The sequence below is a fragment of the Callorhinus ursinus genome, unplaced genomic scaffold (assembly GCF_003265705.2).
Source record: "Callorhinus ursinus isolate GAN/ISIS: 27379988/994484 unplaced genomic scaffold, GSC_fseal_2.0 scaffold19, whole genome shotgun sequence".
Lineage (NCBI taxonomy): Eukaryota > Metazoa > Chordata > Mammalia > Carnivora > Otariidae > Callorhinus > Callorhinus ursinus.
Window position 1 is genome coordinate 10682925 of NW_027397081.1, and position 26774 is coordinate 10709698.

Below are 26774 nucleotides of genomic sequence, written 5' to 3' on the forward strand. Positions count from 1 at the left end.
CTCCCAAGGGGACAGCACCCCCTTCTCCTCCTCCCGAGTGGGCTCAGTGAGCACCACGTGCTGAGCCCTGTACCAGCTCTGGGGAGCAGAAATCAGTGAGACCTGGGGAAATGGGGAAATCAATATTCATGGCTTCCAGGAGCAGCACTATATCTACCTCAGCTTCCTAGCCTCCCCCAAATTCTGGGACTGGGAGCGCCAGGCTAGCAAGGTGAGGTACCGCTGCCCAGGCTGCCATCTGAGGAACCGCCACAGGAAAGGAGCTGGGGCAGCAGGGCCAAGGCAGCATCTGCAAAACCGTCCAGACCTCGAGAATTCCCAGGAACCTTCTCTTCCTCCAACTCTGGGTCACCAGGGCAGGTTTCTTTTAAGCCCAGTCAGACTGAAGGAGGACTGGAGGAGGCCGAGGGGCACTAGGTTTTACAGAATGCCTTTTATACAAGTGGACTTAGTGTGACCCACTGTCCTGGTTTGCCCAGACAGTGGTTTCTGGGGACATAGGGCGTTCGGTGTTAAAACCAGGACCATCCTAGGCAAACTGGGAAGGTAGGGTCACTCTGAGGGGCTGTGGGAAAGGATTCTCCCTCCGTGAGCCTGGTAACATGGCCAGGGACAGAGGATAGTTTGGACCAAAGCTGCCTGTTAATGGTTCTGCTAACCAAAATCTTTCCTCACTCCTCCTCCTCATGCACAGGGAGAGGCTGGGGAGCAGAGTGGGTCCCGAGGCCAGCTTAGGAGCTGTCAAGAGAAAGGTGGCAGAAGGAAAGTGTCCGTGGTCTTTGTGGGAGGGAGGAAATTCCTTCACCGTCTTTAGGAGCTGGGGCCCATGAGGCCCTGCACAGAGCCTCGAATGTCAGGAAGGAGCCGGGGAGCACTTGAAACACTGCCAGGTCAAGGGGCTCTACCTGTCCCGGAAACCTTCACCCCGACACAAATGCCAGACAGACGGACATGGGGAAAAATGGCTTTAAAATTGTGTGCCTGGTGTGGTCCGCACCCCCCCCAGGACCCAGAAGGCAAGCCCCAAGGGAGAGCAGCTGTGAGTGCTGTCCTGGTGTGGGCCTGAGGAGCCAGAACATGCTTGGTCCTTTACATCTGGCCCAGCACCACGCTATGGTGCTCTCCACAGTGGGGCAGATGTCTCTGGAGGTAACAGAGGTTTGAGTTAAAGCTGAGAGGGCAGATCCCGTGGAGACTACCTGGCCCAGACTCCCTGTTTGACAGGTGGAAGACCAAGTTCAAGTGAGGCTGAGTCACTAGCTCAGGGCAGCACTCTCTTAAGTGGTTGGAGGCCCAGATTGGGACTCTACCCCATCAGATGCCAAAGCCAAAGGTTCCTTGGAAGGGAGGAGGCTCAGAAGGTAAGCCCAGCCCCTGTGAAAGCCCCTGCTTTCCTAGAGCTCACACGCTGCTCTGAGAGAGGCACACACACGAGTGGAAGATCGGCATCTTCTAGAGCCAGAACTGCTCTCTCCATTCTGTCTGTCCCCAGCTTGGTCTGCTCCAGCACCAAGTCCAGACAGAAACCTTCCAGTAGATTCCCTGGGACTGCTCTGTCCCTGGGGCCCCTGGAGTGCTATAAGTCTACAGAGGGTGCCTGCCTGCTCCGCATCTCACTTTCCAGGTCTTGGAATATGTCAGAAAGATCAGCCTTGCCCTCGGGAGTAGGATGCTAGTCCCGATCTGCTACTAGGAACCTTCTAGAGGTGGTGGTCTTGAAGACAGTTTAAGCAGCCATTAACAACACTGGGCTCCAATCGGTTAGCAGGAAGCAGAGGCCCGAGGGGGAGGCATACCCAAAGTGCATTCTGATGTGTCTGAGTAGAGAGGTGGGGGCGGGGGAGGGGTATCCAGACGAGGGGTGCCGGGAGAGGCTGAATAGTGGCAGCAGGTGTAGCTGGGCTCTCTCTTGAGTAGCCAGGAGGGTCCTCAGTGCATGGCCAGGAGAGGGCAGAGCACAGAAAACAATGGAGAGACTGGGGAAAATCATCTCCCAGCAGCTCCTGTACCAGCCTTTAGCATTGATAGCATTTCCAGCTTTGTCCTATTACGGGTGAGCCCAGCACTTCCAAAAGTAAAAGGTCTATCAAGGAGAGAGAGCCTGCACCCCCACTGTACCCTCCAGACCCCAAAAGCACGGAGAAGGAGTAGACAAGAGAACGAGAAAACCCTGGGCATGGCCACCAGGAGCGACCTGCTTGGGAAGTCCCAGGGGCTCGCCAGCTCTGCCCAGGCAGGTGGGACACGGAATCCTTGGGCAGGAGAGACGGGTTTCCTGCACAGAAATGCCCTGACTTATTCCACGATAGGGCCTCAGAGCTCCCTTAGCAATCGCTGCCTCGCCATGTAGCCCTGTGCCTGGCTGGCCACTGTATAATTTATGCAAACAAGCCTCATCGCTCCAATAAGGCCATCAGGCTTCTCTACCTCTGCATTCCCTACAGAGCTCAACGCAGCTGGGCACCCAGCTGGTCCCCATTAAAATCCTTCTGGACCTAAATCTTCCCACCTTTCCTTGCCCCCAGCTCTACCCCTGCACTCTGGCAGCTGGCCCCCGCCCCAGCACGCCTCCTCACTTTCCTAAGAGCTGGATTGGCAGATGCTAACAAAGGAAGGGCAGGTGGGAGCCTCTGAGTCTGCAGATCCAACTGGCAAAAGATACTAGGAGCTTCTGTAGGTAAACAGGGAACCGCTATTAGCAAATTCTCTAATTAGGGTTCTCTTTATCATCCTCCTGTGGAAGATACTCATTTGTGAATCTCACGGAGAACTGGAAATCTGTAAGAATATTGCCTAAGAAGGGTCTCTGGCAGGAGCCACTTAATTTCCCAGGTTTTGCTTTACCTCACCTATAAAAAGCAGGGATGGCAATGCATTCGTGTAGGCAGGCAACTCAACTAGGTGATAAAGCACCTTCCAAGTCTACACTTCTGTGCAACACTGGACCATCTCGTTCATCCACACGCAAAACACCGATGGGGATGAGGGGTAAAAAGCCCCAGGGTTCCCTGGCACTTACTCGTGGCGGGTCTTGGGGGGATACTTAATCCTTCTGAACTGATTTTCTTGCCTGTAAAATGGGCACAGTGATCATATCTTCATTGCGTAGATATTATGAGATCTAAGTGAGATACACATGAACAGCGTCGATAAACTGTAATATCCAAATGTTACTGATTATTAACCAGCTCTAATGACTATGATAAATAAAAACCTCCCTTTAAATAAGCCAATGCTCCTGGGTGACATGAGAAACACCACAAAGATCACAGTTGATGGATTTGCTGGTAATTCTTCCCTGCCCAGAGGGATAAGCTGTCCTGAAACTGCCTCTGGGGATGGGGACTTACCAGAGTCAGAGTAAATGCTCAAGCTCAGGGAAGGGGCTGCAGGTCTACGAACACAGGGTGAGGCTATTTGCCACCCGCCCCAGCCTCTCCCATGCTACTTCTGCGGTTTGAGAGCAGACTCCCAGCAACCTCCTCCCAGGTGACAGAGCAACATTTAATTGAGGCCCTTATGTTTAAGTGCACTTCATGGAAAGGGAGCAGACCCTCCAGGAATGAATATTCATTTGTACCACCCCTCAAAAAAAAAATGCTGATAAACTCACGAAAAAAAGTGTTGTTGCTAAACGCTAATTGCATTTCCTTGGGTAAGCTCCATAAAAAATTCATTGCAATTTTTAGAAACAAGATGCCAAGTGCATTTTAATTGCTAAAGAGGAGAGAGTGGGGGAGAAGCTAAACCAGGAAAATGCTAACTGGACATAAACTCAGAAAGAAATCTCCCCAAGATGGAAGGCCCAGAGCTGAGACAGGAGCTCAGGAGACATAGGTCTTGGGAAGCCAGAACCTCCTAAGAGAGCACTAACTTAATCGCGCTCAGGCCTGTGGCAGCAGCCCACCCAAACAGCCGCGGCTATGTGCTGCGGATCGTGCTGTGTGGATTTAAGAGATGTAAAGAATTAAATAAGTGAATGCCAAAATTCTAGAGAGATAAGCAGGAATCTGTTCCAGAGCTTTAAGAAATATGTATAGGAGGAAAATTTTAATTCTATCCCTTAGCGCGCGCGCGCGCGTGTGTGTGTATGTGTGTGTGTGTGTGTATGTGAGAGAGAGAGAGAGAGAGAGAGAGAGAGAGAGTATGAGAGGGAGGGAGTGTATATGTGTGTATGAGACAGAGACAGAAAGAGAGACTGAGAATGAGAGGCAGACCGAGACCATACATCACTTCACTTTAATAACAGCGCTCCTTGGACCAGTTCACCGAATTGTCATTTTTAAACCGCGCCAACCAGAGCACTCTTACAAGCCCCCCCACCCCACCCCAGCAGCGCCAGCCAGAGCCAGGAGGGAATAGGCAGTAGGTGAGAATGACTGCAGAGTCAGCAGGATCCTTGACTCCATGGACTTGGCCTTGCCTTGAGCCAGGGGCTCCTCTAGAGAGGCACCTGCCCCACCTGAGAGCACATGGAGAGAGTTGGTCTCAGGGCATCCCTGAGCATCCTCCCAAAAGATGCGCACAAAAAGATGGTGGGGCTGGGAGCGGGGGGGTGGGGGAGAGGGCAGAAGGGCAGGCACCGAGCTGCCGCCAGCTGCCTCTTCCTCTCTCACTCCTTCCCCATACCCCCCAGCTCCCCCATCTTCCCAGCCCAGCCCCACCCACTCTCCTGTTACTGAGGCTCTCTGGTGAGAAAGAGGGGCTCAAAATCAGGGCCCTGGGAGGGGAGAGGCCCTCCCCGGATGCTGGCCCGTGGGTGGTGACTGTCTTGTGTGGTAGGAGGTCCATGCCTTCTGCATCTGAGGCTGCCGCTTCTCCTCCATCTAGTGGACCTGCCAGAGACCCAGGAAGCATGAGGCTGTAGGCGGGACCAGGGAGGGAGTCCTGGGCTGACAGAGGAAGGAGCCAGACCCACAGCGTGGCCCAACCACCTACCAGCCCAGTAACGTTCATTTTAGTAAATCACTTCACCATTTGGAACCTTGATTTCTACTTCTATCAAATGCAGCTAAAAATATCTGCTTCTTGGGGCGCCTGGGTGGCTCAGTTGTTAAGCGTCTGCCTTCGGCTCAGGTCATGATCCCAAGGTCCTGGGATTGAGCCCCGCATCGGGCTCCCTGCTTGGCGGGAAGCCTGCTTCTCCCTCTCCCACTCCCCCTGCTTGTGTACCCTCTCTCACTGTCTCTCTCTCTCTCTGTCAAATAAATAAATAAAATCTTTAAAAAAATATCTGCTTCTCGAGATTTTCTGTAAGGTTTGAATGAGAAGGTGGGTGCATATGTCCCCTGTAAACTCTAAAATTTATTACCTACCACCTGTGCCTGTGCCCAACCCTGCAGAAAGATGCTTTTCTTCATCACGCCCTGCATTTGTAAAGTTCTTTATACACATAACCTGTTTCCGTACACATCTTACTCGGCCCTCCCACTCAACGGATGAAGTTGAGGGCCTTGACCAGTGTTGCACAAGAATTACTCCCTTGCTGAATGCAAACCGCTAAATGCCGAGCTCTCTCCATAGTGCAGGGAATGCAGGCACTCTTAACTGCCTTAGAAATCAGGAGCAAACACGCATATGAATAACATGCGGACCACCCTCTGCAAGCCTAGCTAGCACTGGGCAGATCGCTCCTCATAGTCTTACCTCATTCACTCATCAGAGGATCACTCCCCACAGGTAGCCGTGGTGCTATTACCAGGAAACTGAAGCTTGCCAAGGTTAGGAATTTGCCAAAGCTCACAGAGTAAATGGCGGATCTGGGCTACACATCCAGGTCTACTCCTACCTAGTTAACACTTAAATCCAGAGAAATCCAATGGATTCAGTGTTACAAGCATCACTTCCTCCTCCCCATTCTCCAGCCCCAAGCAGGGCCCAGGCCTAAGAGGTGCGGGTCACAGTTTCCAAGGGTTGGGTCCTTTACAAACCCGACCGCCTCACCCCTGCCCCCACACTCACCCTTGCAGTGTCATGGATCCAGTCCAGGAACTCAGCAACCTTGGCGTAGACGCCTGGGTGATTGGGCTCTGCACAGCCACGGCCCCAGCTGACCACCCCCACCAAGTGCCAGGTGCCCACGTCCAGGCACACCAGGGGGCCCCCACTATCACCCTGAGGGCACAGAGACACCGAGAAAGAGGCCATTAGCCCTTCCTGGTGGAGGGAGCAGAGCCTCCGTTCCCGGCTCCTGCTGCTTCCAGCATGGGATCTCCGCTTGCCTCACTCCTCCATAAATCCTTAGCATGCTACTCGACTTGCCTAGGCACCCCTCCTCCTAGAGTGGCTGCTCAGAGCAGGGGCCAAACCACCACAGGTCCCCCCCGTTCCCACCCTCCACTACAGTCCCCCTCCATGCTGTACCTGGCACGCATCAGCCCTCCCGTCCATGTAGCCAGCACACAGCATGCGGGGGGTGAGTGCCCCACTATACATGCAAGAGCTGTTGCAGAGCTGGGTGCTGAGCAGGGGCACCACCGTGTCCTGGAGCATATCTGAGTTGTGGGCTGCAGGAGGTACACGTGGAGATGGAGGGACACAGAGCCAGGCCGTGGGGCACAAAGCAAGGCCAGGAAGACACAGCAGCAAGAGGGAAGGTGGTTAGAGGCCCTGGAGACATGAGACCCAAAGAGAGGAGCCCAAGGTGGGGGCTACGGACCCTGGGAAGGAGGCACGGGGCCATCAGATGTAAGAGTGAAGAGGAGTAGAACTCACATACGCCCCCCAATGCTGAGGCCACAGCACTCCTGGGATGGAGTGGCTTCAGGGGAAACTCATGGAACGTTCTCCCAGAAAGACCCAGGCCAGGGAGACCAGGGCTCCTAGGTCTGGCCAACAGTGATACCAGAGTAAAAGGGGGCTGGCACCGCCATGTGGCCGGGGGAGGGGGAGGGGGAGGTGGGAGAGAGAGGGGGGCCTCATCTTGGGGACAATGTCCCGCCACCCCCCCACCCCTATTTTCCCCGGGGCCCTGGGAGCTGACTCACTGTGGCTGGGGTCGGTGTGGCCCCAGCCAGACACCCAGCACCGCGAGCCTCTTGGAAAATCTTGCTTCTCGGCTGGCAGGCACACAGCACCCACGCTATCTGTGGAGAAGCAGGTGGTCCTGGGCCCCACTCGGGCTCAGCTTCCCTTCCCCACAACCTCACCCTCAGGACTGGACGGTCCTCCTCACTCCTCTCAAACAGTCCTGGCTCCCCACCTCCGCCAGCCAGGCCTCCTGTAAGGCTGTGCAGGTCATGCACTACACCACGTTGGCAGGGAGGTCACCACTGACACAGAGGACCATGTATAAACTGCCACGTGCATGGTGCCTTCTAGGCTGGGCAATGGACACACTGCACACCCCCTGACCTGGCGACTGAGGGAGAATGGGAATTTCTTCTGGGCCTTTGTGCCCAATTTCTCCTAATGAGGACTCATTTTGGATTTTCCTTAGGGTGTTTGATCCCTCTTGGGGCATTGTTCCCAAAAGTGTGTGGCAAGTCCTACAGGGTTGGGCCCCAAACTTGTTCTACAGTAGCACATAGCCGTGCCATTAAATAAGCACTGATGTATACGGGGAAGAGAATTCCCTTGTTAGGGCTCTTTCCGCCCCTCCAAGGGCATCCAGGACAAAGATTCCATCCAGTGCCTGCCAACCTCCACCTAAACACAAACAGCAGGCCTGCCTGGGCGCAGCAGATCTGCAGAGCGCAGCTAGCTGGAACTTGAACGTTATCTTGTTTTCACTCGGTATTTTTACAGTAACAACTGTAAAAATTTGCTACAAGTAATATGGGTTCTCCAGTTAGGTCGTAACTCAAAGTTCCCCTTTCAAATGTACTTAAGTCACTCTAGAAATACTAACTGCTGAGCCACAGTTTAGAGGGTACACATATGTGGTAAAATTTGTGAAGGGCATGGAGCAACAACTGTGATTTGGGAAACCCAAGGCTACAGGTGACGGGAGGGAGGAGCGCAGAGCGTGTGTGAGCGTGCGTGCGTCCTTGTGTGAAGACTGCATGAGCGAGTGTGTGCACGTGTGAGCGCGTGCGTGTGTTTGTCGGTGAGGATGCAGGCACACGTGCATGTTGGGGTGGGGGGGTGCTTTCAAGAGCAGCTGCTGTGGAGAAGCCGGACCCCGGAGTCAGGACACCAGGCTCTGGAACGGTTTGCTGTGTGATCTTGCAGAGAGTCACTTTCCTCACTAAACGTCATCGTCCGTCCCTCTTTATACAGCCTGCCTCATCTACCTGTCAGGGCTCCTACAAGGACTGAAGGAAAGACATTTGGGAAAATAAAGCTTATTAACTGTAACAAGTCACACGGTGGCTGGGACCTGGGGCCAGCCTGGGGTGAGGGGCCAAGCAGCCCGTTGGTAGATGGAGCAACAAGGAAGCTCTGCTGGGGACGTTGAGGCAAGGCCCACTTGCAGCCCAGCTATGCAAAGGGTCAGAAACTTTGTCACCAAAAGAGCCTCCACAAGAGTTGGTGCAAGCTTAGGTCCAGGCGACGCCAAAGTTCACTGTGGTCACCAAATGAACTGAATGTGTTAAGGTTTGCGGCCCCGGGAGGGAACCTCAGAAATGAGCTCTCCCCTCAGCCCCCACCCGCCCCCCAGGGCCTGCCTCGCTCACCACAGTGCGCAGCTTGCTCGCCCCTGGCCAGCGCCTCACCTGAGAAGTTGAGCGGCGTCCGGAGCCGCAGGAGGGCGATGTCGTAGTCGTGATTCTGGGTGATGTAGAGAGGGTGAGGGATGATCCTCTCCACCACAGCCCCCTGGTGGGGCCTGACGGCACTGTGTCTGACCAGCCCCACATGGACCCGCCAGCTGGACAGGCGGGAGAGCCTAAAACTGCACACAGGAGCCATGTTGAGCCCAGGGAAGGGCGGGGCAGAAGAGGCTGACCTAAGTGAGGTGGCAGATGGGGGAAGCTGGCCAGAGAAGCCATTAATGGATGCCCCCATCGCCAGGCTGGGAGCTCCCAGAACCCGGGACCGTGCCTCCTAGTAGCCCTGCAGTGGCTGCCAAGATACTAGGCATGCAGTAGGTGCTTAATAAATGCTCCAGACCAGCCAGAGAAGGAAGACACTGTGGGTGAGCTGCAACTCCCTTCCCCTCTGTCCTGAATAACCCTCCTCCATGTTTTATAACAAACATCAAAGGGGCTTGTGTGATATCCTAACTGCAAGTCAGAAAAACTTCTATGAGCCCTGTCTCTCCACCTACTACCTGTGATCGTGGGGAGGTCACCTCACCTCTCCTAGCCTTGGTCTCCGAGCAGTATGCTATCTGCCCTGGCTGCCACCAAAAGGAGAGGTCCAGAGAGCTCATTCACTCATCATTCATTCCTACACTGCTCCAGGCAGCATTTATGAAGCACCTATTATCTGCCAGGACTGTTCTAGGCCAGGGGGACATGGCAGTGGGAAAATCAACGAAGAGACTCAGTGGTAAACAAGACTGAGGGTCTCTGTTCCCATGGAGCTTCCAGTCTAAAGGGGAAGAAAGACATTAAACAAATAATTACACGGAAGGTGATCTAATTACAGTTGTGATAAACATTAAGAAGCACAGAGTGCTGTGAATGGGAAAGGCTTCGAAAATCTTCAAAACTGAGCAAATACAAAGAACCAATCTTTGTGCTATTGCTGCTATTCGTACAGAGCTGTTCTTGGCACGGAACAGTCCGTGCCTCTCAGAATGGACGCGGGGAGGCAGACAGTCCGACGTGGACATGTTATACGGGACATACCAAGGGCCAAACAGAAAAGGCCGCTGAGGCGCTCTCCTTGCCAGCAGCCCCCGAGACTTGCCTGTGCACACAGTGAGCGGCCGTCACCACCCAGTGCGGGGCTAGCACAGAGCCCCCGCACGTGTGCCGGGAGCCCAGGGCCACACTGGCCTGCCAGGGCCAGCGCCCAGGAGCCACAGCCTGCCCGCCGACTATCCGGGAGGCCAGGGGCCTGGCCCCACACTCTGCAAACAGAGAAGCACGGGGGAGATGGTGAGCCAGAAGACAGGTGGGTGCCAGCATAGTCCTAACCTCGGCGAGTGTGGCCCAGTGTGGACAGCTCTCATTTATTATTCCTGGCCCTAAGCTTGGGGGATAGGACAGTCGAAGTGCCGATTACACATCGGGGTGTGTCTGCCCCATCAGGCTGCAAGGTCACTGAGAGCCGCGACCACGCCTACAGTGTCCACGGAGCCCCACCACCTCACGAGAAGCCTGTCCCACAGGAGGGATCAAAATGTTGGTGCGTGGATGGATGCATGGAAGAGGAAAGAGGAAGAGATGCATAGATGATTGGGGGTGGGGGGGTCAGATGACAGAATTTCCACAGATTGTCTCCCATGTGGCCCCCAGTTTGTCCCCTTCCTTGGTCTCCTGAAGGTGCCAACCAGTCAGTAGCCAACAGAATCCCCTTTGGGGCTTTCTAGATGAAAGGGGGCGGGAGCTTCGGAATTCATGTCAGGTAGTGCCAGGAAATGAAGCAAGGGGACGATCCGCCCAGATCAGGGCCTGGTAGGGGACAGGACAGAGGCTTGGACAGGGCTCTGTTGGGGCAGGAGGGGACCAGCAGGCAGAGGGGCAGGTGGGCGAGGAATCCCACCCCAGAGCCAGCTGAGCCTCTCTGTGGGGCTCACCACGCTCAGGACAGGGGGGAGACTCCTTCCTCCCACTGCCACCTTCCCGGATATGCCTGGATATGACTCACCAGAGCATCTGAGGGAAACGATCTGGCCGGAAGCACAGCTGTTCCTACAAAACAGAGGTGGCAGCAAGAAGCAGGGCAGGGGCCCACCCGAGGCCATGGAGGCCAGGGACAGTTGTCTGGTGGAGACAGAAGAGGCCTCCGGTGCAGCCCCCCATCTGCATCCTGCCTCCATCCAAGCCCCTAGGCCCCTCCTCATTAACAGGTCTCTAGGACAGCAATGCTACTCTGTCCCATCACCCCAGAGCACCAGCAGGAGGTCATGGCCCTTGAGGGTTGTCTTGCACAGGGCCCAAATCCAGTATTTGTAGATGGGAAGTCCAGCTGGGCCCACTAAGGGCCCCTGAATGAACCTGGGTTCAGGAGATGGATAAGGGAGTGAATGAAGAATAGCACACTTCACCCCATGCCCCTCCAGGGCTCACTCTGTTCTCTCTCTCTCTCCAGCCCCTTCCTTTCTCTCCTCTCCCCCTCCTCCTTCCTAGCAAAACCTCAATTCCTGCTGGACCAAAGTCCTCTTCTCTCTCCTACTCATCCCTGGCCCCAGCGGCCCAATGCCTTGATCCCTCTCGGGTCCCAAACCCACAGGGCTCGGGCTCTCCTGGCAGAGTCAGTCCCCACTCACATGAACTCAGTTTGTGATTTCTGACTGGGAACTGTTCCTCTGTGTCCTATCTCACATGGCCAATGTCCTCACCACCACGCTCCCATGACCCGAAGATTTTTGCTAAACTGTTCACCAGAAGTAAGGGATCCCACTCAACCTCCTCAGAAGCCCTACCTGGGCAGCCACACCTCCTCCAGGAGGCCTTCCAGTCTGGGAGGGAGCTGAGCAAACCCCCGGGAGCTGTTGAGCTTGATGTCAGACAGGTTCACTCCCTTGTGGTGAGTGAGTCTTGGTGGAAGAGGGGAACAGAACAGGAGGAAACCGGTTTACTGCAGCACAGGAAATGGTACATAATCATGACCAAGATGTGCATGAGATACCATCCCCCCAGCGGTACAGTCATGGAGCAAGACTTTGACAATGACCTTTTCTGGGATTCATATTTGTTAAAAAGCAGGGATACTCAAAGGAGAGAAACGAGCTGGGGCCCCACCATGCCCAGAGGCCAGGACACGGCCAAAATGACCTCTTGCCCGTTCCTGAGCACTTTGACGGGGACGGGCAGATAGAGGTCTCCGACTCCCCTTTCTCCACCACCACCAGCCCTCCACCTTCCCTGGGCCCCAAGTCTGGCCCCAGTTACCTGAGATGCCCAAGGCTCTGGCAGATCCGCACCCCCAGGGCAGAGCTCCAGCCCTCGTGGCAGACCAGGAGCCAGTCTGGCTGTGCCCTCACCTGTACCTCCAGCAAGAAGTCCTCAGTGTTTATTCTGAAAGATACTGAAGGCACGGCATGGAAGTCACATCCTACCTGCTGTAGGGTGGAGGGGCGGATTGGGCAGGGGGAGCTGGACCTGGCCATGCGGGGACTTGAAGAGGCCTCAAGACAGCATCTGGGTCACCCAGTTGTCAGGCTCCCTGTCCCCCAGGGCATCAGGCCAGTTCTGAGAACAAAATAGCTCCTATTTATAGTGCTGCGTTCCAGTTTGGTGTTTAACCAAGTGCTTTTTAAACGTGCTCTGTCAGTCATTGTCACGGCAACCCTGTGGGGTGAGTATGACCATCCTCCCATGCTGCAGAGGGAAAACTAAGGCATGGAGGTTAAGCGACCTGCCCCAGATCACAGAGGCTGCACATGATGGATCCAGGACTTAAGTCCAGGTCTTCCAGTGTCGTATCTTGTGGTAATACTAGTGATGGTTACCACTGAGCATCTGCTTTCTCCAGGCTCTGTGCTAGGCTCTTTTATACATTAGCTCATATTATTCTTACAACTTTACATAGTAAATAGTTGTATCTCCATTTTGTAGAGAAGGAAATGGAAGTTCTGAGAAGCAGTGTTGCCCAAGGTCGCACAGCGGGCAAAAGCAGGCTCCACGCTGACTGTTTAACTTCTATAACTGATTCCAGCCCCTGCCTGGGCACCTAATCTCCTGATCCTCGACTCATGTTTGGTGGGGAGAGGACAATGAGAAGGGGGTGGGGTGGGGGGTGGGCAACGTGGGGCGGGTGGGGACCCCTGCTGGCTCCACCCCAGCTCCCCACACGCACCGGTTCCCCCTTCCCCATCCTGCTGGCTCACTCTGCCTCAAATGGCAAGTTGCCATCCCTCCTTCCAGCCTGGGCTCCTGGCCGTGCCCCCCCAGGGAGTGCTGAAAGCTCCAAATCTGAGATGGACTTTTCAAGGCTGGACCATGTCGCTCCCTTCCCGCCAGAGGAGGAGACCCAGATGCTGGCAGTGACGTCAGGGCCCTTCATTCTCGTCCTCTTGCCCCTGGCCGGAAGTGGGGGTCCCAGAGCTGTGAAGGGGCTCAGGGCCGGGGGGGGGCAGTCGTAGGCTTGGGGGGTTGTGGCCCACCTGCTCTGGGAAGCACGGGGAGTAAGGCTTCCTCACCGCTGGCCCCGGAGCAGCTCAAAGGGATCTGCTCATCCTGCAAGGGTCCGGCAGCAGGCTGAGAGGCCGCTGGCCACACATACAGCACTTCAGAGAACAAGGACAGGGAGAGGGGTCACAGACGAGAGGCTAGGAGAAGGGAGGGACTCCCACCTGAGAGGGCCAAGGGGCAGAACAAGACCCCTGCAACAGAGAGAGACAAGAGCGGCTGCCTGGGGACTCCCCCTCGGCCACCCAGCCTCAGGCGGGCCCCCACCTAACTCAGCACACCCTCTCTCTCCCTGTCCCTGTCTCTCTCCCTCTGACTGGGGAAGACTTCTAGAGAAAGTTTGACTTGGGCCTCCTGGGTCATCCACTCAAGTACCTTCCACTTCCCACAGTAGGACTAAAGCACTCTGAACACAGAGCCTAAGTCCCTTCCTTCCCCCTGCTGTCAGTTCAGAGGAGATGAGAAAGACAGGTCCCGGCTGCCTTTTACATCCGCTTGTCTCTTCCCACAGGGACCCCCCAGGCCCTGTTCTTTGGCCCTCCCCAGAGCGCTGAAGGGTCCCAGCACTGACCGAGAAGCCAGGAGCCGACGCTCACACCAGCCAGCAGCGCCAGGGCTCCCAGCCCTGCACAGCAGTGCCACCCTGAGCACCGGTGCCCCGCCCGAGAGCCTGCGGGACAGGGCAGAGGAGTCTGTGTGCCCTGCTCCTGCCTGCCAGCCTCACTCTGCCCGAGGCCCCACCATGGGGCTAGGCAGCCACAGGGCAGTGGCTAGAGTCTGCCCCACTGCACCTGCCAACCCCCCCCCTGCCCCATCCCCACTGAGGCCCCCAGAGCCCACTCAACCCCCAAACTGGAAACAGAGCAAAAGCAGGTCTGGGATAAATAGTGAGGCAGCCTCTCGCCATCAGCCACTAGGGGCTCTCTCAAGAAGGACCTGGGGAATGTAGGAAGATTACCCAGTCGCTGTCCCCACCCTGTCATTTCCCTATAGCCCAGTCCGCCCTACTGGGTTGCTGCTGGGCCTCGGGCCTCCGCAGTGGGTCTCTCAGCTTTGCTTTGAAGATCCCAGGTCCTGGGCCCTCCTCTGCATCCTGAGCCTCCATGTGGGGTTGGCCATCCGGCATCAGGCTCTGGGGAAATAACTGTTGGTCACTCAGGATCCCCACACCAAAGGGAGATCAGCCCACTACAAGACCCCACTCTCTAAGCTCAGCTGTGCATTCACTGCCTTTTTTTTTTTTTCATCTTGGAGACTCTGTGTGTTCCTACTGATGCCCCTCCAGGCCCTCTCTGCTCTCCTGGAACCCCTAACCCCACCCACCTTATTCTCACACAGCCAGTAAGTACCAGAGTGGGTATTCAAACCCAGACGGGGCCAATTCAGAAACCCACACTCCTCACCACTCCCTTCCCTGGCCTCCCACAACCATCAAGGGCATCTGCTGAATCTCTCAACATCCCTCCTCAGGCCTCTAGGTGCCAGCCTTCTTCATTCTCCCCTGCCCAATGCACCATCCATTCATTTATCCAGTAAATAAGATTTAGCCCAAGTGGCTGGGCCACAGTGGGGGACACTATAGGGAGTTCAAAATAAATCAACATGGAACACTCCCTAACTGCCCCAGAGAATTTGCAGTCAGGTCCTGATATGTTAAAAAAAAAAAAAAAAAAAAAAAAAAGAACATGTTAAATGACAGAAGAAAGGAGAGGTTACTTCTCACTGGGAGATCAAAACAGGCTTCCTAGGAAAGGCAGCCTGAGACAGTCCCTCATAGATGAATAGGGCTTGAACGGACATATATGGGCATCGGGTACTCCAGGCAGTTGAAGAGGCAAAGGAATGGGGGTGGGAAAGCATAGAGCAGAGGAAGCTATATGTTTGCCTGATGCTCATGAGCCATGAAGAAGAGTAATGGAAAATAAGATCTTGGAAGAAATACCAGACCAGCAGTTCAAAGCTAGGTCTGCAGCCTACTATGTGAACTTAACTCAACACCTCTCCAAACTTCAGTTTTCTCATTTGGAAAATAAGAGAGTGATAACCACTACTACCCAACAAGTCATCTCCCTCCTCTAACATCTTATCTCCACTCAACGTCCAAGCCAGAGCAATCCTCCTACAATTCAAACATGAGCAAGCTCACCCCATTTTTAAAGTACCCAATGAATCTTCCTACTCTTTAAGAAAAACCCAAAGTCCTATGGCACGGCCCACAAAATCCTCTGTGCCCTCACCCTTCCTCACCTCTCCACCCACACCTGCCAGCATGATTCCCTGCACAGGGGAAGTCGGTCATAGTAACACACACGCCAGTCCTCTGGGCCTTCACGTGCTCTCATACCACAGAGACTTTGCATCTGCTGTCCTTTCCCCCATGTAGCTGACTCCTAAGACCCAGCTTAGATGTCACTTCTCCAAGAAGCTTTCTTCAATCTATAAGGCACCTGTTGTGTCCCTATATTGTGCTCATTTACTTCTCTTTCTCTCTGCCCTTCCTCTCTGGTCTAGTCTCCCAGAGCCTAGCTCAGGGCCTGCCACAAAGTGGGAACTCAGTTAATGTACATTAAGGAGGAAGGCAGGGGGGGAGACCACAAAAGATTATATGATCAAAAGGGTTTTATAAATTAAAGTTCAATGCAAATGCTAAGTATAACAATAATATTAATAAGAAATATGTAAAAGCAATGGATCCTTTCTTCAAGGAACTTAGGATCCAGTAAAACAGACAAGACCCCTTAAAACTTAAAATGACTCCAGGGGTGCCTGGGTGGCTCAGTCAGTTAAGCATATGACTCTTGATTTCATCTCAGGTCATGATCTCAGGGTTCTGAGATCGAGCCCTGTATTGGGCTCCACACTGAGCATGGAGCCTGCTTAGGATTCTTTCTCTCACGCCTGGGTGGCTCAGTTGGTTAAGCATCTGCCTTCAGCTCGGGTCCTAATGCCAGGGTCCTGGGATGGAGTCCCGCATTGGGCTTCCCGGCTCAGGGGGGAGTCTGCTTCTCCCTCTCCCTCTGACACTCCCCCTGCTTGTGCTCTCTCTCTCTGTCAAATAAATAAATAAAGTCTTAAAAAAAAAAAAAGGATTCTCTCTCCCCCTCTCCCTCAGCCCCTCCCTGCCACCTCCTCACCCACAAGTGTGCATGCACTCTCTCTCTCTCTCTTAAAAAAAAAAGTTAATATGACTCGTCTCCTCTGAAGACTACAACTTATCCTGTCAACACCTAGAGTTGTACCCAATGATCATAAAAACTTGAAACACTGACTCCAAGACAATGTTGGCTTAGATGGGATTTCCATGTGTTACATGGAATGTTCTTGTCATATTCCTCAGTCCTGCCTTTGTGTTCCATTGAACTTCGTGCTCCTGACCCTCAGGCTAGGAGAAAAAAAGGCCTTTGAAGACTCTCCCAGATCAGTCACTTCTAAATCACCCTGGAAATCATTCTGATGGACCCGTGAACACCCTTGCCAGTTCAGCTCACAAGCAGGGCAGCAGCCCAAACTTCTGTATGAAGCAAGACACCACCCCTACTCCCCATCCCCTATACCAGTTACAGCCCAGGATCTATAGGGCTGGTCCTCCCACCAACAACAGGGAGAAACATGGGGTCTTGCCTTGCCCCTTACCATATACACTCTTTCTTGGGTCTAGAAATGAGGCTCAAGGGCACAAGCAATGAGACTGGAGAACCACAGGCTTGGAAGAGTCAGTCAAGCACCTATAAGAAAGCAGAGAAGTGGCAACGGCATTTGGGGTTGGGGTTTCTTCTCTGGGAACATGGTTTCTCTTGAACTGATGTCCTTCTGAGCAAAGAGGCAATGCTTGGTCTAGAGAGAATTCCAGGGCATACCCAGGCTTTTCTCCTGTCTCAGTATCAAGGGAGCTTGGCTTTCAGTTCAGCTTCTGGGCTAACTGGCCTCGCCCCAGCAGTTGCTCTACCTCCAAATCCATGTGTTTGAGCTCATGCAGTAGTCTGCAACAACGGTCTGTAATGGTGCAGGATCTCCTGGTCCTCCTTTTGAGTAGGAGTTCAATGTAATAGTGATTTGCTAAACACTGCCTATGTGCAAAGCACTTGGATAGGCCTATGGGGGACAGGAGAGGAGAATAAAAGTCAGTCCCTGGGGGTAAAAATAGGAGGTTGGCCACACAGGGCCCCCTCTACGATCTAGCCTAGAAGCCCAAGGGTGGAGGCAGGGAGAGAGAAAGAGAGAAAGAGGGAGAGGCCAGGTCAGGGATGGCACAGATGTATGTACAGCCTTACCATTCAGGTCAGTGGCACCGAAGTAAACCCTCGGGGTCTCTAGGCAGGGTTCTGCTCCTGTTCTTGGATCAGCATTGATTAAATAGCTCAGCCAGCTTGGTTGGAGGGTGAGGTCTCCCTAGTTCACATATGCCCCTCCCTTTATCCCTTTATTCTCCCCCTGCCCCCCCCCACACAGACATGCACCAGAGAGACAATAAATCTGCTCAGAAACCATGAATAGACCCCTTGTTGCAGGAAAGGGGGCCAAGGGCTGGGCTGGGCAGCTTCAGCCCCTCCCATCTGCTAACTAGAAGCTTAGAAACAGAGAAAAAGGTTACAGGGAGGAGGGGAGGCCAGCTACAGTTGCTTAGCAACCAGGTCCCTTGTGCCAAACAGTGTGCCCCATGCATGCTAGCACAATTCCCCCTTCCTGCTGACAGGGCTGTATTGGGAGGACTGATATTAGCATTTGTGGAAATGTTTCTGAGCTCTCTGGATTACATCTCATCTCTGTGTGGGTTGGCTTTCCCAGCAGTCTGGGGCTGTCACCATGTTGGAACTGGGATGATAATGAGGAATTTTTGTCATTTCTCTCCTCAGGGCTACACCTGTCACCCCAATGCTGGGGAAATGGGGTCTCTCCACCCAGCTTTCTTGGAGGCCAGTTACTACAGGAGCCCTCAGTGCTATCTTGCTTCAAAGTACAAGGTGGCCCAGCTGAGCCCAGGGTGGGTTGAACACACCTGGGAACCACATCTCTTCAGTGAGGCAGAAAAAGTGCCAGGGAAGAAAAAGGCTTGTGTGGTTTCCCCTCCTCCAAATGCTTCTCACGGATCCCTCAGATGGAATGGTTAAGAATATGGGTTTTAGAAGTCAGGCCTTCATCTAACTCTAGTTCTGCCACTTCCTTTACTTAGCCTCACGTGAAAAATGACGATAATAGTACCCATCTCATAGAACTGGTGCTGGAAATGAATGAGATATTGAATATAAAGCTCCTAGCCCGGGATCCTAGCACAGAATGTACTCAGTAAATATTGGCTGCTATCATTATTATTACTGTTAAACCTCATCCACACAGGCTTTGTTTTTGCCCTCTACTTCCCTCATGCACTCAGTCAACTCTGAGCTTATGGTAATCACACAGAGCTCCCCACACTTCTAATACAATGAAGACACAGAAGTCAGCTATGAATCCTAGAAACAGGAGGAGAGAACTGGTGGCTGGAGCTGAGAATCCCCTGGCTAGGCTCTGAGATGTCCTAAAACAAATACCTCCTCAGCCTACAAATACGCATACTTACCGTGTGTCCGGAACTAGTTTGGGCATGGAGAATGAATAAGTCACCAGTTAGGAAACTGCAGGCTGAGACAAGACACAGGAACAGATATCAATAACTGTTATTTGTGAAAAGTGAAATAACAGGGGCATAAACACAGAGGTATAGGAAGATAAAGAAAGAGCTGACTCCTTTGCCCAGAGGACACAGAAAAACTTCATAGGAGAGGAGATATTTGAGCTGTGTTTTGAGAAATGAAAAGGCAATCACATAGAAGGGCATTCTAAATATACTACAGGTGGTGTCAGTGAAAATGCCAGAGTAAAGACCTCTGAAAAATCTCTTCGCCATAAAATCAAGGAGAAAACTGACAAAATTTTGTCAGAATCAAATTTTTAAAAGTCTGGAAATTAACCAGAGGCTTACAGAAATATGGAAACTGTTTATTCAAGAAAAACGACACGGGGCGCCTGGGTGGCTCGGTCGTTGGGCGTCTGCCTTTGGCTCAGGTCACGATCCCGGCGTACTGGGATCGAGCCCCGCATCGGGCTCCCTGATCAGCGGGAAGCCTGCTTCTCCCTCTCCCACTCCCCCTGCTTGTGTTCCCTCTCTCGCTGTGTCTCTCTCTGTCAAATAAATAAATAAAATCTTAAAAAGAAAAACGACGCTATTTTGGTAAGAACGGTGAGCTTTGTGGCATTTTAATTTGTTATTCCATCACCCTCTTTCTTAGAAACCAATATCCCACAGTCACAAGGAAAACCAGCAGCCTGGCAGCCACAGGTAGAACAGGGTTAGGGTTCCTTCAAAGACTCATTTCCAGAGAGCTGTCATTGTTTGAACTCTCTGGAAGATCCCTTTTGTGAGACTATCTTAATTTGACTGGATTCTGAGCTTGCCAGTATGAAGAGCTTTCTCTCTAAGGAGGTTTGTTGAAAACAATCAAAGACAGGTGTTGGACTTTACGGCTGCCTAAGGCAATGGATAAGAGTTGGGGCAAATAATCAGCTAATCAAAAACCTTAAAATAAAAAGCTAGGGAATGAGGTGTCCATAGGGACTTTGAAAGGCTCTGAAATATTCCAGAGAATCTAGAAAGTAAGCACATGAACAGGAATGTGCACATACCCAGGACTGTGTACATACTTAGAAAAGACTTCAAGAAGGTCCCAAGCTGTCATTTCTGGCTAAGCTCAATGCCCTGAAAAAGCAGGAAATGAAGGCTAGGGCACAGTTGTAAGCTTCCTGGCTGAGTGTTGAAGGCATGCCCCAACATGTCCATAGAGCCCCTCTACAAAGACTGAGAGACTTATTGGTTCTAGGCATCGGAGGCAAATCTCTGTCCAATCTTTCACTGACCACTAAGCAAATTGAGCAGAGACTTCAGTGACCACACATGACAAAGAATATAGACATTAGAGAATTCATTCAGAAAAGTCACTAAACAAACAGCAACAACAATAAACACTAGGGAATGGGGAGAATCTGATTTCCAGAGTTGATGTACTATATTATTTAAAACCCAGTTTTCAATAAGAAATTGTGAGGCACACACAAAAAAATAAGAAAGTATGGCCCATATACGGGGGGGGAGGGGGAAGGAATCAATAAAGGGTTCTGGTTCAAGATAATGACATACAAGTCTCCCGAATTCAATTCTTTCCACAGACACATCAAATCTACAGTTACGCACAGAGCGATTCTCTCTGAAAGAAATCCAGAAACCTCATTTGCCCTACTGACTCCTCCAGTAGGGCAAATGAGGAAATATCCACATGAAAACTGGCAGGAAAGTTTGAGACACACTTTTGCCATAAACTCCATCCATGGCACAGCAACATATAATCAGGAGGGAACTCAAAATTCTCAAATTCTCCCTGAGGAGGGAAGTGTTTGGACTCCACATCTTGCACTCCAACTTTTAAGACTTCCACCTGAAGGACAGGCTCCCAAAACACCTAGTTCTGAAAGTGAATGGAGCTTGCATGCATGATAACCACCAGAAGGCCTGAGCACCTTATTCATCTTGTAACTCATATAAGTTATAACATGGTGACTATAGTTTATGACACTGCAATGTATAATTAAAATTTGCTAAGAGTATATAACTTAAATGCTCTCACCAAAAAGTAAGTAAATAAATGTGTGGGGTGATAGATGTGTTAATGAACTAGATGAGAAGAGCCCTTTCACAATGCACATAGACATCAAATCATTAAGATGTACACTTTAATTTTACAATCACAGTTTTGTCAATCAGAAATCTCCAGAAAGCTGGGGAAAAAAAGAGTGTGTTTTAGATTAAACTGGGACTGGCCTATTTCTGGCCATCCTTCTCTGTTTTGCTACCTAGGAAGGCTCTCTTCTCTTTCTCTCTGGACTTCTTCCATTCCAGGTGAGCTATTCTGAGTACCCTGGCCGTTTCCCTGGCAGGGAGAGAATACCAACCTCCAGGGTAAGGCAGCAGGGGCCTATAGTGCAAACTTTAAGGAGTCACTCACTAGCAAGTGGAGTGTCAGTACTTGAATACCCTAAGGGTGATGCCTCCTTAAATTTTGTGCCGTAGGGGGCACTATCTGAAGCCAACTGAAGCACGACCCCTCTGCATGAAGGCCCTGGGATCTCTGTTTTTACCATGGTGACTCATATGTAGCCTCAACCTAGTCCAGACCCTGCTCCCCTACCTTCTTCCCCCTGACAACTCCCTGCTCCCAGGACCAGGATAAGCCTGGACTCTTGAACCTTGAAATTTTGCTTTCTCTCCTCCTTCAGTCACTATTCTCAAAAACAAGAAGGGCCTTTCTCAGCTGTCCTTTGGACAGATCACACTGTTGTATTTGTCTTCTATGCAAATGGAAATACCTGAGTTCAAGTTATACAGAATTCTCAGACTTATAGAGTTTGTTGAAAGAATCTACCATCTATGCCACAGGAAGTTGGAGGCCATCCAAACCCAGGTCTCCGAACATCTGGTCCGGGGTTTTCTCCCACGCCTACCACACATACACACCCACGAGTCATGTATTCACAGAACGTGCAGGCTCAGAGAGAAGAAGTTCCACCGAGGGACCAGGGCTCTAGCCAGTGCCTACGGAGTTCCATCCTGTTCACGATGCTCCCTTCCTGTCCACCTGTAGATGACAGCTTCAGCCCTTCTTTGTGGATTTAAGCCTGCCCACGATCTTCCCTTCCTGACTGCCTGCCCTACAGATTTCAGACTTGCTTAGATAGCCCTCATAATCATTCACTCTTTCTCTCCCAGAGAAAGGGAGTTTGGTGCTCTCAGTGGACGTCGTGACAGCATGCGTGGGATGAGAGGCAGGATCAAGATTCTGAACAGCTCTGTGTATCCCCTCAGGGCCATCCCATTCCGCTCTTCAGCTTCATCTCTACCAAGAACACATCTCTCACTCTCAGACCCCATCTGTTGCATGGTCCATCTGTATTACAATATCCCCAGGTCCCCTCAAACAAGTCCCAGCCCCTCCCAGTTGGGTTTGGACCATCCCACTGGGGTTAATTCAAGCCATCAGACCCTCTAATGCCATCCCACAGCCTAATGAGACCCAACCACATACCTCCTTCCAACCAGCCCTCTGGAGAGTGGTTTTCTCAGTGAAGAAATTAATGATTCCTAAGTCTAATAACAGAGAAGCTAAATGAGTAAAAATTGGGAAAATGCGAGATCCAGTTAACTTATTCCAGACCATTACTGCGTCTTAATAGGCAGTGAAGAAATGACTGTCTGTTGCCATTTTGCTTGCTTGTAATACAAAGAAATGGATAAAAGTGTATTTAGAAGGAAAAGAATAGCTATGTGGTCTCATGTGGTAATCAGTTGCTTATTCATTAGCATACTGCTGTCTGAGTACTCTCTTCTGTCTTATTCTGACCAAAATCTAAAATAGGGGATGCCTAAGCAAGTGTGGAGGGCACCCTCCTCTGAAGGGCCTAGAGATGGCCCCCACTCCATCTTCTCCTTTCCCTCCCCCTTCTTCTCCCCAGCAAGACCTCACTGGCAAGAAGTCTGACTCTTCCTTGGCAAATAGAAATCTTGAATATCTTGGGGTCATCTTTGCCTGCTCCCAACTCCTGACCTTCCGCCCAGTCATTCAGATAGGACAGCTCTCAAATCTACCCCTTCTTCCAGCACCCTAAACATCCACCAGCATCTTCCCCAGAACTGTAACAGCTGCCCCTAGTCTATTCCATTCTAATCAGTATGCGTATCTTCACTCCTCCTTCACTGCTCAACTATCAATACAGAAGGATAAAACAGGTGAAAATGGACCCTCCTCTTTTGTACCCTGCTGCCAAAGTAACATTTCCTAGAGCAAAACTAAAAATATTTAAAAACCTTCCAGGGGCTCCTGGGTGCCTCAGTCGGTTAAGCGGCCACCTTCAGCTCAGGTCATGATCCCGGGGTCCTGGGATTGAGTCCCGCATCAGGCTCCTTGCTCAGCGGGGAGCCTGCTTCTCCCTCTGCCTGCCACTCCCCCTGCTTGTGCTCTCTCTCTCTCTGACAAATAAATAAAGAAAAACTTAAAAAAAAAAACCTTCCATAACTCACCGTAGCTCCCATGATAAAAGCATCGATTCATTTGCTCATTCATTCACTCAACAAGTGTTTTGTAGGTTCCTACCAAATGCCAGGCACTTTCCTAGATTCTGGAGTTACATCAGTGAATAAGTCAGGCACAGCCCCTGCCCTCAAGGAGCTCATAGGCTCGTTCTATCAAGCCAACAATTAGAATGCAATCTCTGATGGGGGAAGAACGGGGTGTAATGGGTGCACCTAACTCGCACCCAGGGTGTCCTTAGCATGGTACAGGTTTTTTCCCAAGTTTACCCAACATACTTTTCTAGCCTCATTGTTTTTCCTCCCCTTTAACCTCCCTCCCATAAGCCAGTCACTGGTTGTTTCTAGAATATCCCCAGAATAAACCATTGCACCTTTGTTCATGTTGCTCCTCATTCCTGAAATGCCCTTCCTCCTTTAATTAATGATTTTAGCCCATCAATCAGCCAATATGCATTCACTGAGAGTGTACTATGTGCCAGGCACTGTGCAAATACTGAAGATAACAATGCTGAGCAAAACCAGACACAATTTGTGCCCTAAAGAGCTTACCATTTAGTGGGAGGAGACACATATGAATCAAAGGACCACATAACATGCACACTTAGAGTTCTGAAAAAAGTACTATGAGAGAGAGGTACAAGGTACTAATGAAAGCATGTAACAGAGAGACATGACTGAGTCTGAAGACTCAGGAAAGACATCTCTAAGGAAGAGATGATTCAGATGGGATCTGGGAGAGGTGAGAGTGCTCCAGGCAAAGACAACGGGCAAATTCTCTGTGGCAGAAGAGTCTGCTGACACCCAGGGACTATAAGAAGTGAAAGCCAGAGAGCAGAATGGAGATGATGTGAGTGGAAGCTGGGACAGTGGGTGGACCAGATTAGGCAGAGCCTTTAGAGCTAAGGTAAATGTCGGTCCTTATCCCCAGAACCCTAACAGCCATTTTTAAAGATTTTATTTATTTATTTGAGAAAAAGAGAGAGGAAGAGAGAGCATGAGCGGGAGGTGGGGGGGTGCAGAGGGAGAGGGAGAAGCAGACTCCCCACTGAGCAGGATGCCCAACGCAGGGCTGATCCGAGGACTGGATCATGACCTGAGCCAAAGGCAGACGCTTAACTGACTGAGCCACCCAGGAGCCCCATGACAACCATTTTTAAAAAGCAGCTCAGGGACATAATAAGCCTGCCACCATCCTTTAAGACCCAAGTTAAATGTCCCTCTACCTTCCCCCAACAGCCCCTGCACTAGTAGCTCATGAATCACACGCATGTGGGACATGGTTGAGGGCTAATTGGTCGTAAAGTCCTCAAGACCAGGGACACTGTCCCTTCATCTTTGTCCGTTCAGCTGCACACAGTGTCTGGCACGTGGTAAGTGCCCAGTAAAGTTTTGTTGAAGCAATCAATCAAGATGTGCCAGCCTGTTTTATACCTCTCCTTCACCAGCCTGTCCAGTCAGGAAAGTTCTACCCGCCACTCCCCACCCCCACCTCAGTTCAGACTCCTATTATCTCTTGCTTTTTAAACAATCTCCCTGCCTTCCTTCTCAACCCCACACAACCCATCTTCCATGTGGCTACCAGGGTTCCTCCCTAAAACAAAGGTCAAACCAGGCCACTCTGCTCCTTATATAAACCTTCACTAACTCCCCATTCCCCTCAGGGTCAAATTCAAATTCTTTAAGTCTAACTATTCAATGCACATCATGATCTAGTCTCAAACTAATCTTTTCGGCCTTGTGTTGCATTGCATCGTTTCTCCTGCTGTACTCTACTCTTGACTACGTCAAAGTCCTAGAATATTCCTCAAGCAGACCTTCGCTCCCACTCTTCACTTAGACTGTGCTCACAGCCTAGAATGTCCTTCACTCATTTTTCATAAAGAGGAAATTGCAGGTGCTTCACGATATAATTCAACTGCCAACCCATCACCAAACATCTCGCCTAATCCCCCAAATCCAGAATTAGCAGCTTCTTTTCGTACCGGAGTACCTTGGAGATATTGCTGGTTCAGGTCTAGGCCATAGCAATAAAGCAAATATCACAATAAAGTGAGTCAAGTGAATTTTTTGGTTTCCCGGTGCATATAAAAGTTATGTTCACACTCTACTGTAGTCCATTAAGTGTACAATGATAGCATTATGTCTAAAAAATAATGCACACACCTTAATTTAAAAAATACTGCTAAAAAACGCTATCAACTGAGCTTTCAGCAAGCTGTAAGCACTGATCATAGATCACCCTAACAAATATACTACTAATAAAAAAATTTGAAATATTGCAAGAATTACCAAAATGTGACACCGAAACACGAAGTGAGCAAATGCTGTGGAAAAGTGGTGTCATTTTTGACTTGCTCGATGGGGGGGTTGCCACAAACCTTTAATGTGTAAAAAACAAAACAAAACACAGTATCTGCAAATCACAATAAAGCGAAGTGCAATAAAACAAGGTATGCCTGAATAAATAGAGTTATTCCTAGCACTTTACCCAGTAACCAGCACATCATAGTCCTCAAATTAAAAAAAAAAAAATTAGCCCCCTTCTGTCCTGCCCTGAACTCCCCCTGCATCAGCCACCGTGGCAGCCATAAAAAGTGGGAAGGACAGACAAAGCGGCTAGCTCTCTCCTCCCCACACAGGAGCACGCATTCCCAAGAGGCTAGGGAAACAAGGCCTGCCTTGTTCAAACATTCAGACAAAAAGTTACCCAAGTTGTATTCTAGGAAATGATTTATTTTTTTTTAAGATTTATTTATTTATATATTTGGCAGAGAGAGAGACAGCGAGAGAGGGAAACAAACAGGGGGAGTGGGAGAGGGAGAAGCAGGCTTCCCCCAGAGCAGGGAGCCCGATGCGGGAGTTGATCCCAGGACCCCGGGACCATGACCTGAGCCGAACGCAGACGCTTAACAACTGAGCCACCCAGGCGCCCAAAATAGACTTTATTTTTTTTTTTAAAGATTTTATTTATTTGACAGAGAGAGACACAGCGAGAGAGGGAACACAAGCAGGGGGAGTGGCAGAGGGAGAAGCAAGCCCCCCACCGAGCAGGGAGCCCGATGCAGGGGCTTGATCGCCAGACCCTGGGATCATGACCCGAGCCGAAGGCAGACGCTTAACAACTGAGCCACCCAGGCGCCCCTAGGAAATGATTTCTAAGCCTACAAAGATCCATCCATTGTTTCTGGATGATTTCTCAATCTCATAAAATATGAAGTTTGTAATTTACATACTATAAATAAAATACCCCCCCCCAAATTGCTCATTTTGTTAAGCAACGACTTTTTTTCAAACTTTGTTTAAAAGCCATTTACTTTGGGAGCCATTCAAATTTCTATCTGAAGACTTATGTTTGTGGAACACTCAGCCAGATCTGGACTGTGAGAAGAATTCCCCACATGGTGAGTCGGTGGTGTCACTACTGGACACAAAGGACATTTTTCATCTGCTTTAATTGAGACAAAAAGGAGTAG

General features: G+C 51.1%; 1 protein-coding gene across 9 annotated transcripts in view; it reads right to left on the reverse strand.

Moving 5' to 3' along the window:
• Positions 1-17583, reverse strand: part of TMPRSS5 (transmembrane serine protease 5) — a 102106-nt gene extending 84523 nt beyond the window's left edge. For 5 of the 9 annotated variants that reach the window (XR_012381504.1, XR_012381502.1, XR_012381503.1 and 2 more), the window contains exons 1-11: positions 17459-17583; positions 16821-16912; positions 14196-14319; positions 13759-13857; positions 13163-13285; positions 11949-12084; positions 11480-11593; positions 8658-8836; positions 6987-7085; positions 6364-6506; positions 5962-6114 (exon numbers count right to left, since the gene is read on the reverse strand). Coding sequence is in view for 5 of the 9 variants with exons in the window: in XM_073903765.1 (XP_073759866.1) it covers positions 5962-6114; positions 6364-6506; positions 6987-7085; positions 8658-8836; positions 11480-11593; positions 11949-12084; positions 13163-13285; positions 13759-13857; positions 14196-14319; positions 16821-16823 (1173 nt within the window). In the remaining 4 variants the exon portion in view is untranslated. Of the gene's footprint in view, positions 1-4692; positions 4836-5961; positions 6115-6363; positions 6507-6986; positions 7086-8657; positions 8837-9798; positions 9962-10701; positions 10746-11479; positions 11594-11948; positions 12085-13162; positions 13286-13758; positions 13858-14195; positions 14320-16820; positions 16913-17458 lie in introns of those variants that run through there. The other 4 variants (XM_073903767.1, XM_073903766.1, XM_073903764.1 and 1 more) reach the window with 4 other exon arrangements.
• Between the last annotated feature and the right edge of the window lie 9191 nt (positions 17584-26774).